General features: G+C 43.6%; 1 protein-coding gene and 1 non-coding gene across 3 annotated transcripts in view; both read left to right on the top strand.

The window, feature by feature from the left end:
• The window catches only part of TNPO2 (transportin 2), a 32,896-nt gene extending 17,404 nt beyond the window's left edge, over positions 1 to 15,492 (top strand). For both annotated transcript variants that reach the window (XM_028717372.2, XM_028717373.2), the window contains exons 14-25: positions 392 to 563; positions 2,144 to 2,230; positions 2,636 to 2,743; positions 3,047 to 3,205; positions 5,412 to 5,499; positions 7,838 to 7,936; positions 8,381 to 8,476; positions 9,006 to 9,081; positions 10,204 to 10,303; positions 10,833 to 10,907; positions 12,232 to 12,361; positions 12,926 to 15,492. In XM_028717372.2, the coding sequence (XP_028573205.1) occupies positions 392 to 563; positions 2,144 to 2,230; positions 2,636 to 2,743; positions 3,047 to 3,205; positions 5,412 to 5,499; positions 7,838 to 7,936; positions 8,381 to 8,476; positions 9,006 to 9,081; positions 10,204 to 10,303; positions 10,833 to 10,907; positions 12,232 to 12,339 (1,168 nt within the window). In that variant the 3' untranslated portion in view covers positions 12,340 to 12,361; positions 12,926 to 15,492. The remainder of the gene's footprint in view (positions 1 to 391; positions 564 to 2,143; positions 2,231 to 2,635; positions 2,744 to 3,046; positions 3,206 to 5,411; positions 5,500 to 7,837; positions 7,937 to 8,380; positions 8,477 to 9,005; positions 9,082 to 10,203; positions 10,304 to 10,832; positions 10,908 to 12,231; positions 12,362 to 12,925) is intronic.
• On the top strand, positions 128 to 198 carry LOC114593124 (small nucleolar RNA SNORD41). The gene has a single exon (XR_003705618.1). It is a non-coding gene; the product is annotated as a small nucleolar RNA SNORD41 (small nucleolar RNA).
• Positions 15,493 to 15,764: the final 272 nt, after the last annotated feature.

Below are 15,764 nucleotides of genomic sequence, written 5' to 3'. Positions count from 1 at the left end.
CTTAAAATTGATACACATCTTGAGGCCTTGTTCCTAACTTAGAACCAGACTAGATTCTACAGTATCTCTGAGCCACAGATCTACTCTTCTTAGATTCATCGTCTCTCCTACACCCTTCAGATTTTCTCTGGATGTGATGAAGAACTTGAAATTTGAGCTCTGCTGTGATAGTTCATATATTCGTACTGTCTGACCCAGAGAAATTCCCTTATACTTCAGATCAAAGAGTGGCATAGGGTTATAGTTTATTCTTATGCAGTGAAACTGATCTCTTAAGTGCCCAGGATAGAAATTATCCAGGCATCTGTGGATTTCAATCTTTCCAGCTTCTGGTGCTGCTTTCACTTTGGTCATGCCCACCACTTTTTTCCCCTTGTAACCTTGATTTTAGTGCATTTGCCACCCTTGAAGAAGAGGCCTGCACAGAGCTGGTCCCATACCTCAGCTTCATTCTGGATACTTTGGTTTTTGCATTTGGGAAATACCAGCACAAGAACCTTCTGATCCTGTATGATGCGATTGGCACCTTGGCTGATTCTGTTGGGCACCACCTCAACCAGCCGGTATGTGCATTCTTCTTTTTGGCATTAACAGTGGAAACTGCTAGCATTTAATCACCATGGCTGGTTGTGTCCTCTTACCTCTTCTCATTGGGGTGAAATACTGTCAGCATAAACTAATTATTGAATGCAGGGCCGTCCAAATACGTGAATGTTTTTCCTTCATTAGTGTGATGAACAAAACCCACTGTAGTTTAACTACATGTACACCACATTAATCCCCCTCCTTGATAAACCTTGATTGGTGGTACATTCAGAGACCTGAAGCAAAAAAGGTCTCCTATTCCAAGAGATAGTATAAGAATCTAATTGACTGTCAAACCTGTTTCCTTGGTGCTAAGATATTGCAGGTGAAAGGTCTAGAGAAGGGAAGCCCAGAAATTGTTATTTCACTGTTATTGAGGCTGTGTGTATGCTACTTTATATTTAAAGTTTGTTTGTTTTTACAATCAATCAGTATATAAATTGGGTCATTTTATAAATTAAAATTACTACTGACAGGAAGAGCATAATGAAAGGACAGTGTGCTGTAGCTGATAAAGTGAGGGACTAGGGTTCATATCCTCACTCAGCCACAAATCTCACTGGATGAACCTGGCCACTCTTTGAGAGTTTTTGTGAAAATAAAATGGAGAGGGAGGAGCCATATAGGCTGCCTTTTGCCCCTTGGAGGAAAGTCAGGAATACCACTCAGCAGAAGAGCATTCTTTCTATGCAGACAATCCCACACTCAATCTTGGAAATCTCAAATTAAAGGATCTCTGGTGGCGAGGCCAATTAAAACAAAGTTGGTAGCTCTCCGGGGTCTTGGGAAGAGCAGACAGTATTTGGTTAGGTGAACCCAGTGGTCTGACTTCATACAAGGCAGCATCGTAGTTCCATATATGATTAGGGAGAACTGCTACTTGGTGGAACTGTTACGAGACAGATTTCCCATTTTTTCTACTTTGTATTATTGACTACAGAATAAAGTAGTGTTGTGGTGTGAGCCTTAACTTAAAATAAGGTGCAGCACTGATTTCTATTATGCTGTGGCACTACAAAAAGTTACTTTAGTGTCATGCAGGTAGAAGTGGTTATGAGTTCCTTTGCTATTATGCAACTGTAAGTCTGCAAATGCCAGTGAGGTAAAATAGTAGTCTTGTGCTGCTTCTGCACAAATAATTATTCTTAAAAGGCAAAGAAACGTCAAGCACACATACTTAATAGTCTTACTTGTCAAGCATGTTGTTTTTCCTACTGATGCTGTTTCTACTTTTTCTTATTTGGTATAAATGCTGCTAGTTATGTCTGCTTCTCCAGACAAAATTATTTTTCTCTGAGATAATACCCTGGTCAGAGTGGTTGGGAAACACTTAGAAGTCTGGTTCTATGGAATTATAGTAGTAGTCTTGGTCTGACAGTATCTGCACACTGAGCCCAGAAACAGTGATGACCAATGAAAATACAAGACATTCGAATCCTGAAGTTACATGTTGAGTATTTTTCAGTTCTGAAGGATTCTGGGCTCACTTTATGATACTGGCAGTGGCTGGGACTGCAGCATGATCATAACTGGTCATAACTGATCTTCTCTTACCCAGGAATATATCCAAAAACTGATGCCACCGCTGATACAGAAGTGGAATGAGCTAAAGGATGAGGACAAAGATCTTTTCCCTCTCTTAGAAGTAAGTGACCAGCCATTAACTTTGGTGGGCTCTAATGCTTCAGTTGAAAGAACTAAGCTCTGTTGTGCATAATGGCCATGCTACTCAAAGGCAATGGTTTCCCCACCCACTCTGTCTAGCAAGAAATGTATTTAATATAGTGTATTGGAAATCAGCAAAAAAATGTACTGTTGCATGTTGAGAAATATAGACATTTTGGTTCCCGGGCAGGCTCCTTGTCCTTAATGCACAATTCTAGCTGCTTGAAATAAACACATGAAAGGGGCGAGTTGTTTCTTGTCCCTTTCATGACTGAGCTAAGTGGTTTTGTGTTAAATGGTTTCAGTGATAATAAGGGCAAGACAATGTGCATGCCAGGTGGTCCTCCATGCATGTCTTTTGAGTTGCTATCTGTTATTTCTACAGTGTTTGTCATCTGTAGCAACTGCACTCCAAAGTGGCTTCCTTCCATACTGTGAACCTGTCTACCAGCGCTGTGTGACACTTGTGCAGAAGACCCTTGCCCAAGCCATGGTAGGATAGGCTGTTGTTTCTTGGTTTTGGTTTTTTTTAAAAAAGTATGCTGTATATAATACTTAAGTGTTGGAAAACTGAGTCCCTGTTGATCAGAGAAGGAGGATCACATGTGGGCAGATTAACCATAACTGGCAGTAACGAAAGCTAGCATTAACCATCGACTAGGCAACTGAAACTTACCCTGTGCTTTAACAGCACAAGTGTTCCTGTTCAAACTGTTGCTCAGTGAAGCTTGCTATGGCCTTGTTGAGGCTTTGTGTTTTCTTTGAGGTAAATGGTTCTCTGTTCTCAAATTCGTAGATGTATAGTCAACACCCAGACCAATACGAGGCTCCTGATAAAGATTTCATGATCGTTGCTCTTGACTTGCTGAGTGGATTGGCTGAAGGTCTGGGATGTCACGTGGAGCAGCTTGTGGCCCGGAGCAATATCATGACTCTCCTGTTCCAGTGCATGCAGGTGGGTGAGAGAGTCCTGCGTTCAATGTGTAATGACTGCTTTAGGCCAGTTCATAGCTTCTGGGACCCTGGGATTTCTCAGCCCCAGCCAAGAACTTGAATTCAGAGGTACTTGAGATTAGGCTCACCATTTGTTTTCCAAAATTTAGGCTAATGTTAATAAAGCTTACTTTACAAGTAAGTTAGAGAAGTCAATGCTAGAAAACAATAAGATGAGAATTAGCAGACAAAAACACTGTATCATCAATGCCTCTATGTCAATGGGAAGAAATCAGGTTTTGAGGGTGGTGTGGGTGATGTGTTCTAAATCATGTGCTGTTCTACACTTGAGAATTATAGGCTGAGTAAATTATTGAATATGATAGGGGACTGGATAGATGGTGAGAAACTAAGTGGGGGAAATAATTTAGAAATAATTGTAGCAGAAGCTGCAAGAATAATTGGGTGAATCCAAAGTTTAAAAAAAGAAACAAGCAGGGAGCAAGTGTCCCAGAGTGTCTGCCTTTCAAAAGGATGTTGGACTAGGTTGTTAATGCATTGTGAGTTGTATGAAGAGGTGGGGAGAAAGCATCAGTTGTAAGGTTTCCCTGACTTAAGAGCCTCCTACTATCCCGGGAAGCAGAGCTAGACAGAACCTCAATGGATAGTCCTGTTCTGGTATTTCTGAGAGGGTCTGTGCCTATTAACAGCCAAATTCCTTCCATCTGCACAAGGCTCCTTCGTAATAATTTTAACAGGGAAGGAGAGTTTATCACTGTCTTTTATGAGAGACCTGTTGAGTGCAGACCCAGAAAAAGTAATGATTAGTGAATAAATAAGTTTGCATCCAAATTTAATCTCATATCCTGGATCTTGCACATCTACTTTGTTTTCTCTCTATCACTTACAAGTGAGCACCCACCATTATGTCAGACTGAGAGACACTGCCTGGGAGAGAGGCCTGGGTGATATATATTGATATATGTGGGGACAGACCACAGTGACAGCTTCACTCAGTGGTATATTGCTGTGAAACTGTCACCGCTCTTGAGTCCCTTTGCTTCCAGCGCCCAGCACGCTGAGGGAGAAACAAACTGGCTGCGAGCTGGAGGCAGAGGGACACAAGCGGCAATGGTTTCACCAGCAATATACCACTGGTGAAAGCGCCATTGCACTCTGCCCGGGCCGAATCAAGCCGAACCTGCGAGGTGCCGATACAGCTTGCTCCTTCCTCCGCTTCTTTAAACTGCTTGGCTGAGGAGCACACTGCTGCCCTCGCCTCAGCCAAGCAGTTTTACAGAGCCCCCGACCAGCCACGGGCTCACATGAGCCAGTGGTAAGATGAGGGCTCCATTAAAGTGCTCCCCCTCCCCAGCTGAGAGAGCCCCAACCCCGCTCTTGCTTGCACGCAAGTAGGAGTGGGAGCAGGGCTGCTCAGCTGGGAAGCGCAAAGTCCGCCCTTCCCAGCTGAGAGATCCCCAACCCCACCTGACTGCCTTCTCCAAGAGGGTGTGCTGTGCCTTTACTCCCAGAAAGACAGAGCCCACCCTCCCAGTGGAAGGCAGCCTGGCGGTGTAGGGGCTCTTAGGTGGGCCCAGCACTCGCCAGCAGCCCCTCTGGCACAAATAGGGTGGCTTTGTACCCCGTGCCTTGCAGACTTTGCCCAGGAGGGTGAGCTGCATCATTCCTCCTGGGGTGAACGACCCCACCACCACCACCACCAGAGAAAAGAGACAGTGCACCTGCATGGGCGAAGGCAGTCAAACACACAGAGCCTGATAGGTTCCGTGTGCTTGACTTCTGCCACTTGGTCCACCTTCGGAGAGTGGGGAGCAAGTGGGCAAGGTAGCTCGCCCACCCCCCATGCCAGCGAAGGCAGAAGGAGCTTGGCCAAGGAGCCCCAAGGTCCTTGCTGCTCCAGCACAAGTAGCAGGGGACTCGGGGCTGGCTCCGCTGGGAACAGGAGCCTTTCCGCCCCCTGGCTGAGCAGCAGGCTGGGGCCAGCTGTATTGGCCACAGCCCATGAGGCGCTGGGGTGAAAGTGCCTCAGCTCCCACGATGCTGGTTGGGGCCAATGCAGCTTTTTTCAACATCGCGGTATATCACCAAACCATGTTTGGCTGGTGATACTCTGCGATGTTGAAAACCCAACATTGCCCAGCCCTACACTGCAGTCTAAATGGTACACACAACACTGTCCCTTCTAAACTTCCTTGTTCTCCCTGTAGGACACCATGCCAGAGGTTCGGCAGAGCTCATTTGCACTCCTAGGAGACCTTACCAAAGCCTGTTTCATGCATGTCAAGCCATGCATTGGTAGGTACCTGTTGAGTTCTTGTTGTATGACCTTATGTTTCTTGGCATGATAGTAGTGATCTTTGTGTTAATACTGTTTTTAATCTCAAGATCTGAGAGGGACCGAGACAGCTGCTAGCAGTTACAATAGCTCTCAAGTGGTAACAGATTTTGTTATATCTTGTATCTGGAGGAAGAAACATATCTGCCTTGGTTTTCTTTTATGAAAAACAGGTTTTTGCCATAATGCTGTTAGGGCCTTGCGTAGTAGTTTAGAGGGGGCATAGCTAAGTTGTAGAGCTCATGCTTTACATGCAGAAAGTCCCAGTTTTAATCATTGGTGCACAAAACAAAGAAAGAGATTAACCAGCAGGTATTTTCCTGGCAGATTAGCCACACAGACGCTGCTGGGTTTAAGTCTGTCTTGCAGCCCACGCAGGAAACCTCATTGATTACTTTGAATCCTCTTCCTTCCTGTCTTGGCATCTTGTTTGAACTGCCAGTCCAGACAGACATTCTTTCTCCTTCTCTGTCCTCTGTGCTTGCTGATTGCTTCCATCTTTTTGGTCAACCCCCTTTCAGTGTTTTCTTAGGGAATCTTCATAAGGCTCTCTCCACCTTGACTACTCAAACCCCTGGCCTCTGTTCCCATATGATTGCTTATGTTCAAAGTAACTGCTTCACATTAGTCAGAAAGGTGACGGATTTAAGTACCTTGTCAGTTCAGGGCAATCTCTGCATTTTTCAGAAAGACAAAGTAAACCTCAGAATAGATCTGTCCTACATTCCTAAGGTGAGCTCCACCTTCCATAGGTCACAAGAACTGAAGCTCCCCTCTTTTTGCCATCTCAAAAGGTACATAGAAGTACTAGATGAAATACAAAGAGTGAGAGAGAAAAATCAGTAAGTGGTCCTAAACAACAGCTGTCAGCCACAGAGACAATTCAGGGCTAGATGATCCAATGGTATGATTATAGCCAGAAATTTGCTACCAAACCTAAGAAAGAAAACATGCAGAGGTGCTGTAGTAGCCGTGTGCTTTATTTAGAAAAAGACCAGTGCTTAATGTTTTATAATTCTCTTCAAGGGTACTTTCCATTTTCAGCTCCTTTCAGAGAGAACAGGTTCTTTTTCTTCACCCTCCTAGATTTATTGCTGCTATTGAGACATGTTGACAATGATACTTAACATTGAACGTTTCCCTACTTTTAAAATTGTTTCAGTACTATCACTGTTAGCTCTGGATTGGGAATGAGTGCAACTTACAAGGCTACTTAGTCAAAAGCTAGTGTCTATGACAGGATATGTGCAAGGAGCCATCTGGCTTCTACATCTAATGCAGATTCAGGTATTGCCAATATATGAGTGCAGAAAATTGATCGATCAGAGTCCAAATACCGTGGACATGTACCCTTTCTCATTTTGGTTTTGAATGCAGCATAGATTCAAGACTCAGTATTCTGATACAGCACCTTGCAGCTAAGGGCTATGGGTACATTATTTTCTCAGATGTTTCTGGGTGAAAAAATATTCCCTCTTGTCCAATAAGACTGCAGTGCATTTAAATTTTATTTTCTGTTTATATGCAACAAAATCTTATGTAACTATCTTTGTATATTTTGGATTAATAGAAAACCAATAAAATCGATTTTTTTTTAATAAAAAAAAGTGCAACGCACCCTGAAAGTTGGGCAGAGTTAGGGAAGAATGCAGCATAGTGCTATGGCAGTTGTTTTAACTTTGTATTTTGTGTATTGTATTCCATTTATTTTGTGCGTCCCCCTTGATATTTTTGAATGGGTGATTTATGCATTATTCAAATAAGTAAAACAATGTGTCAGTTTAGCTGTGCCAAAGGCCAAAACTGGGACTGTCACACAAACCTGAGTTAGAGCATTGATCTTGTTTGGAAACTGGTTTGGAGGACTAAGGACCTCACCTTTGCCTTGGTGCTAGTCAGTGCTGACTAAATTGCTAGTGTTTTATCTGTCCTATTCTGATAATGTAGTTGTTTGCTTTTGGTTGGATTTCTGTGTATCTTGCCCTTAGATCAAAATACAGTGGTACCTCATGTTACGTACTGTCCCCCTTATGAATGCTGCGGGTTACGCGCTCCGCTAACCCGGAAGTAGATGCCTCTTGTTGCAACCTTTGCCCCCGGATGCGAGCGGAAGTTGCGCTCCAGTGGCGCAGCAGCAGCGGGAGGCACCAAGAAAGCGCGCCTCATGTTACGAGCGGTTTCCTGTTACGAACGGACCTCCGGAACGGATTAAGTATGTAACACGAGGTACCACTGTAGTGTAGGGAATGCTATAAATACTTCAGTTAAACCAATACATGTCTCGTCTCTTCTCTTCAGCTGAATTCATGCCCATCCTAGGGACCAACCTGAATCCAGAATTCATTTCTGTTTGCAATAATGCCACCTGGGCTATTGGAGAGATCTGCATGCAGATGGGTAAGTGTACCAGGAACCCACAGTAACTTTAAGCAGCTAGCTTTGTACTGCCATGCCGTTCAGCAGTGGTACCCTCTTCTAGCTCCTTATAGGAGGAAAATGCAACTTCCCATTGTTAGGATGGGTAGGTGTTTGGCTGTTAAGTTGACTTATTTTTCTGCATGTTAGCGGTGTAACAGCAGAAGTTCTTGAGTTTCAGCAAAGTGTAACTAAATTCATTTCTACTATTGACATAATAAGGTCCTTGGCCCTACATTATGGATAGCTCATGAGAGTCTCAAGTTACAGCTACAATACTGTGTCTACCTCTAATTTTGGGCTATCTGGAAGCATGTGATTTCCTCCTGTATGTCAAATGGAGCAGGGTATTGTGCAGCAATTCAAAGTTGATAACCTGATTCCTGGAGCTATGTATGACTCAGCTGATCATTTCTTCCTTACCAGGGGCTGAAATGCAACCATATGTTCAAATGGTCCTGAATAACCTTGTGGAGATAATCAACAGGCCAAACACCCCAAAAACACTTCTAGAGAACACAGGTGAGGATGGACTCCTAATTCTGTCTTAATTACATTTCCTTTTGGTACTCTTGTGCTTATTGTCAAACTGGTGATAAAGGGTTTGTATGTACCTTTTCACTCATCTGCTTTGGAAATGGGATCTGCCTTTTTTATGCTGGAGCAGATGACCAGTCATGGAAAAATCCAATTAAATCTTGGAGTTCTGTGACTATTCCTCCACTAACACTGCGCTAATTCTAAGAAGTCGTCTTGTTTCTGTTGCCTGCTAAGGGTCCCATGGGGGACATGATCCTATATCAAAGAGCTAATTTCCTTTTCTGGAAGTCTCTTCTGGCCTTTTCTGCACACAGCATTTGCAAATGGCTCTTGAGCACCATATTTCCCCCCTAATACTTTTTACAACTGCACTATGCACTTAATATGGTCTAGGTCCTGTGATGCCATGTGCCCCCTTATAAATCCCACCTTCCAAACTCATGATGCTACAGAACAGACAAGGCTGCTGCTTTGAGCAGTTGTGACAGGCTTGTTTCTCTCCCCTTTCTAGCCATCACGATTGGACGCTTGGGCTACGTCTGCCCTCAGGAGGTGGCACCGATGCTGCAGCAGTTTATCAGACCTTGGTTAGTGTTTATACTCAGACAGGAGATGTGGCTTTTTGGCCTCAGTTTGCAGGGGGTGAGGTATACACGGGCCACCCTCTCAATCTGTCAGCTTCATTCTAGAACAAGTTGATGTGCATTCAGAGGCATTTTGCTCAATCAGTTTTTGTCCAGCCTTGATTCATATTTGTCTCAGTCAGTACAACATCCCTCAAGGTTGTGTGTCTTTTAGAAGGATATTGCCATTTTTCTGAGCACCGGTTGGGATCCAGTGTTGCATGAGTGGACTCCTGGTGGTGAATTGAGACTTTAACTTTATTTTTTACACCCTGTAGCCAGTTGTGCACCTCCCAAATCTCTGGAGGGTCCCCCAGCCCTTGAAAGCAGATTTTGTGTACAGGGGGGCTGCAGGGTGGGTGGCAGGAAGGTTAAGTCCTGTTAAAGTAGAAATCCACACTGTGCAGTAGAAACTATTTAGACAATATATACAATGCAAAGAGAGTGATAGAGATAGTGCATCTATTAGTATTGTACTTGTGCCAAGGATATTGGGCAGCTGCTAGATACTCCCTGCGATATTGTCTAGTGACAAGCTGCAGAACTCTCATTGTACATCCTGCTCACCTCTCTTGTCTCTTTTCCCCTCCTGCCACTAAGTAGCAACTCTTTGGATGACTCCATCTTCACACTCTAGTTGCACAGTGCTCATCCATCAGTATTTTTGAGAAGGCAAAACACACGTGGAGCACACTTTTTTCTTCTGTGACAAATTACTAAAATGTAATTAGTCACATTTAAATTTGTTCAACTTTCTGCCACCTTCAGTTGGGAGAGGGATTTGCAGCCTTGTCCCAACTATTGATCTGACTTTACATGGAATCCCCAAATACCCAGAAAGGAGTATTCTAATTGAATACTGGTATTAAAAAGCATGGCCAATAGAAGAGCACACCCTGGACAGGAGAATTAATCTAATACTTGATCTTCAGTAAGTCTTGATCCATATGTTTGTAGCTTTTTTCCGATGAAAAAATGCCAAGCCAGCTGTTCTACCTTAGCATTATTGCATGGATTTGTGGGGAAGGAGCTATTTTTGCTCTTCTCTGCATCTCCAGTGTGCAAAGTGTTTGCTTTGGCTCCTAGGTGTACATCCCTCAGGAACATACGTGATAATGAGGAGAAGGACTCGGCCTTCCGTGGCATCTGTATGATGATTGGGGTAAACCCTGGTGGAGTTGTGCAGGTAATTATGTTGAGAGATTTTTCAGATGTTTGCGGGATACCTTTGATCACTAGAAAGGTCCCTGTGACAAATATATAGCAAATGGTTGAACCCCAAACAGCACAATTGCTTCTTAAGGGCAAAGTACCCTGGCCTTCGACAGTTCTAGTTATTTTGTTTTGTGGGACCCACCTCTTTTGCTGAGTTTATATTATCTGTTCTGGTTGCAAAAAGTTTACCTGCTTTTATAATTATAACTGTTTTACTGATTTTACTTTATGTTGCTCTAACCTGCCTTGGGACATTATGGGAAAGGCGGGTAAAGAATCTTCATAAATAAGCATATCCAAAGTCACATATATCTTACAGAATAGTGCAATTTATTTTGATGCATCTGCAGTTGGAGTGCTGTGTGCTGCTTAGTGTCTTTTTCTTTGTGTCCCTGAGGTGCAGTACATTTTCCAAAAACTCTGCTAGTTTAGAATGGTAGGAAATCTCTAGTGATTCTAGTGACCTGGGATCTGTACTGAGTTTTCTCATTCTTCTGTAGGATTTTATTTTCTTCTGTGACGCTGTTGCTTCCTGGGTGAGCCCCAAGGATGATCTGAGGGACATGTTTTATAAGGTATGTCACTGCAGTGGAGAGAGGCTTCTTTGGCCATATACTAAAAGAATGGGCTTTTGCTCGTAAGGTATGTGTGTTTGTCATGCTGGCATTGGGTGGGTGGGGGGAATACACCTAGACTTCCCCTTGACACAGATTGCTGTGTGTGAATATTTATTGAAACTGCTAGCCACATTTTGTAGTGGGCAGTGTAGTTGACCCAATAGTTTCTGCCTTGATAGCAAACTCATACTAAGCCTGATTCTTGGCTTTCATTTTTAGCATTCCCAGCACCAGTAACTAGATAAAAGCTTGGAAATGTGGTGGCAGTATACTGATACTTAGCAAGCCCTCCCTGGACCCAGAAGTGTGTGGTAGCTACCAATCAGCAGCAAATAAACTACCCGTATTTTTCGCTCTATAACATGCACCCGACCATAACACGCACGTAGTTTTTAGAGGAGGAAAATCCGTAGGCATGCCACCCGTAGGCATTCCCTCCATAACACGCACAGACATTTCCGCTTACTTTCTAGGAGGAAAAAAGTGAGTGTTATGGTGCAAAAAATACGGTACTTTGTAACACCAAGCCACACCACGGCTTACTGCAAACATGTGGGTTCCTGGAGCAAAGATTGTGGCTGCAGTACTCCTGCCCCCAGTACTGCTGCTACGATGTTACCTAGGACTAGCCATGATTTAACTTAATGTTATATCCAGACTTGGGGTCAGAGACAAATAAGCCTGAGTTCAGACATAATGCCAATCCATAGCTTGGCAGCAGATACAGGGTACAGATTCCATTTATTATCAAGTGAATCAATCATAGAGTGGGATTATAATCACAGACTGAGAAGATCCTCTATTCCAGTCCTGTGGAGGATGTAACTACAGCATTCTTGAGAGATGGTCATCCAGAGTTCTTAAATACATCGAACAAAGGAGAACCCTCTTCCATGCACTTTCCTAAGGAAGTTTGTTTCCACTTCCAAACAGCTCTTCCCGCAGGAAGTTCCTTCTACCAATCAGTCAAAAATTATTTTCCTGATATTTCCACTTCTGGGTTCTAGCCTTGCTCTCATGTCTCATAACTACAGATTGGAGTTCCTGTGTGTATACACTTGATATGCAACTGCTAAATCCAGTTGAGCTCTGCAAAACAAACTTGGGGCCACTTGTGTATGTTTCAGTTAAGGTTTTAAGCAAGGTTAACAAGTTTCCCACTCTTGACACAGAGTGTAAATACCAGGTCTCCTAGTTCTCTCTGAGCCTATGGAAGGCTAGAGTTGGGGGACAGAGTGTGATAGCTATTTTCCACTTGTGATGATCTCTTCTTCTTTCTCAGATTCTTCATGGCTTCAAAGATCAAGTTGGGGAGGAGAACTGGCAGCAGTTTTCAGAGCAGTTTCCTCCACTGCTGAAGGAGAGGTTAGCTGCGTTCTATGGGGTCTAGGCAAACAGTGAAACCGTACTCGGTAAGTCCCATATTCAGTGAGATAGGAGAGGGAGAAAAGCCCTAAGAAGGGAATGGAGTGACCAAAGTAGGAAGAATGAATTAAATGTTGGAGCTAATTGAGATGGAAAGATGTAGGCCAGCTTGTACTCAGTTGTCCTCTCCGTGATGCAGAATCTGTGTTTCAGTGATACTGAGCAGAGGCTCTTGAGAATGTGAATGTGGAGATCAAATATCCCATATAGGAAGCAATCTACTACCCTTATGGGATGTGTCAGGAGATGGCAGTGCAGGAAAGCCCACATTCCCCAGCCATAATTCCTTTTATCCTGATATTTGAGGTTCCGGCCTTCCGTATTGATATTTGCTTATGAATTAATGTAGCGGAAGAGTTCAAAGTCCACCCTACTCCGGCTTTGACCCCAATTTGCCAGTACAGCAATCAGTCTGCCCAAGTTAGTTGTAGCTGTGTATCCTGCAGACATACTAGTAGATAGCATGAGCAACATGCTGTGGAAGGGGGAGTCAGGCTCTAATGTGCTCTGCTGGTTACTTTTATTTAATACTGACTGTCTTTTTTTCTCAGGTTCCTGTGTGCGCTGGGAGGAATACTGGGAACTCGTCCACAACCCAGTGTTACAAATCCCTGTTAATGGGGGGTTAGGGAGGACGGGAAGAGCATTGTGGGACATAAAATGACTTCACTCCCCATCTCCTGAAATTTACAAAGTTGGGGGGGAGGGTGGGCCTCCGTGACCAATTTAAACAAAAACCAGGGTATCTCACTAGCGGAAGGAAAAGGTCTCTACTCAGAGGCCATCGTTGGTGGAATGGGGTGGGGTGGGACTCGGACCTGGGCTGAGAAAGGGGAGCAATCTTAAACTGCAACACTCTTGAGAAGGGGATCTAACTAGGGGCCATCATAAAGGACTAGCTAATAATAAATAATAATAAATAAAGGATCGGGTTTAAGATGTTAAAATGGGATTTAAAGATTCAATGGTTTAAAACCAGCTGATGAAGAGGGAAGAGTTAAAACTCAATCCAAGGGGGTTATACTGCTGTATATTTCCAGTCACCGGTGTTCAAGAGATCAGCTATTCACCTTTTCAAGACTGCATGGTGACCAAGAAGTAGACTAGTGAACCTGTGAGTAGCCCATAATGACTAAGTGTAAGCATTTTCATCTAGGAATCTTAAGGAAACCCACAAACCCTTTTTGCCATAGTTGCCATGGCACTGTGTGCTGGATGTGATGCTTGGAGCAAAGGCAGCCTCTGACTTTGTGGGGACCTGCCAGCCATCTAGGGAGCAGTCCCTATCATAAGAAATACTGTTGGAGAAGCATGTCTTTATTTTTTAAGAAGATGCCGCAGTGCAATGAATCTGTTACCCTGTTGTTCAGCTGTTACTTTGTGACACTGCTATTGCATTACTTCAGCTGCAGGAGGCAGGAGAGAGCAAGGAAGGAAACTGAATTCCATCTGTCCATAGGCCAAAGGCTGGCGGAGACCAGTGTGCACTCGGTCATTTTTATATGGCACACGTTATGTGGTATCCTGCGCTATTGGGGGCCAGAATGGCATTTGTACATACATAATGGTGATTTAAACTTTCTGTCTTAAGGGAGTTCTATGCCGCATCCACCACTTTGGTTTACAAAAGGAGCAGTAAACATAGCAAAGCATAGAGGAATTAATAAAATAGAGCCCTCCATGCATGGCCAGTGGAAGCTCGTAGCTTTTGCTGCATGCTTAGTGGAGTTGCTGTCTTAAATAATTCTCATTAGACCCAAATCTGTTCGGTCCCTGGAAATAGAATCTGGGGTTTGCTGAATGAATTTGAGTTAGTGAAGCCATAGCTTTTTAATTGTAAGTGAAGAGGATGTGAAGTGGAAGCAAGCCTGTTTTCCCAAAGGCAGCTAGGTTGTGGGGAAAAGGGGATACTGCTTCACCTGATGAGAGCAACTTCTGGAAAAGTGAGAAGTGCTGGGGATGAAAAAATAGTCACCAGGAATATTCTGCAGAGTCAACATGAATAGAGTTTGCCCAAGGAAATGATTGCCAGCAGGCAGCGTGCTGAGGAAGAAGAGACAAGTGAACTGAGCCCCAGCCCCAGCTTTCTTCAGAGCAGATCCCAACGGAACTTGAGCAGCATCAGGATTGGTAGCCAGACAACTGGGTTGAACTGTGCCTCATATCCTGTATTGCTTTGGTGATGGTAGATACAGTGGTGGGATGACAGAAGAAGATATATGTGACAGAGGATGGACACCCACGTTCTGGGATAAGGAGATGCTTTCTTTGACAGCAATTGACAGTGACACTGAGTATAGTGGGGTGAATTTCTGAAAGTGTATTTGTGAGATTGCTCAGTAACTTAAACTTCACTGATACCCCCTCCCATCTCCTTTTTCTTTCTATCCCTGGCCTCTGTTTCACATGTTGCAGTGCTTGCAATTCTTGGAGATTTGTCATAGAACTTGCTGGGGCATTATTGTGCAGGTTTTTTTTTTAACTTGGAGACAGCACATACCTAAGTGAAAGCTGCTCTCCTAATCCTTGAAATCAGTTGCTAGGGACAGCCCTGCACTCTTCTAGGATAGCTAGTTCAAAAAAAATGATAGTAAACTTGCAAATGCATTCCTCAATTCGTCTTTTTAATAGTGTGGAACTCGAGCAGGTCTCTGGAAGCAATCAGCTAGTTCTTTGCATTTTAATGATTTTATTACAAGCGTTCCCTCTCGTGCCTCAGTTTTCAACTTTCCCTATCCTGCAACGGGGAAAGCCAGAGGGTTCTATTTGGGAAGCAATTGGTTTTTAAAATGGGCAAGAAATGTGCACAGATGGCAGGCAGAGTCCTGGCTTGTGCTTCTCAACTGAAGGCTTGTGAACTCTTCATTCATCCAGTGAAGTTTAAGCTACTTGACCTGACTGCCTCTTGAAATGAAATTTGTCTTTTGTACAAGTGCTTCTAGTATTGCCTCCTGTTCGTTAATCCTGGATTTGTATATTTGTAAATGTGCCGTAATGTTTCCAATGGTGGAACTGCAGTGTACCTAGTGTTGAAGCAGCTGCTTGCACCTTGCTCAAATGAGATTTTTCTCATTTTATGTATAATTTTTTTGTCAACTAAAAAATTCTTGTGACTCCAGTTTCCATGTTTCTGCCCAGTTTTTCACCCCATAACTGAATGTTTTGTATATTTCTGGCACAGGTCTGAGTGGCCAGAAAATTCAACCAGGCTGAAGAGCCTCTCTTACTGTAGAATTCAAAAAACAAAAACCAATCAACTCACAATTTAAACACATTTAACTTTTGTGAATTCAGCTTTACGTGCTTACCCAGAAAAAAATTAAAAGGGGGTGGGTGTCTGAGGGGCAGGGGGAATCTTGGCAATCTCACCTGCCACTGCACTCACCTTGG

This window comes from Podarcis muralis, chromosome 2, assembly GCF_964188315.1.
Source record: "Podarcis muralis chromosome 2, rPodMur119.hap1.1, whole genome shotgun sequence".
Taxonomy (NCBI): Eukaryota; Metazoa; Chordata; class Lepidosauria; order Squamata; family Lacertidae; genus Podarcis; species Podarcis muralis.
Note: the sequence above shows the minus strand (reverse complement) of the source record. Positions and strands in the feature narration are given on the sequence as shown.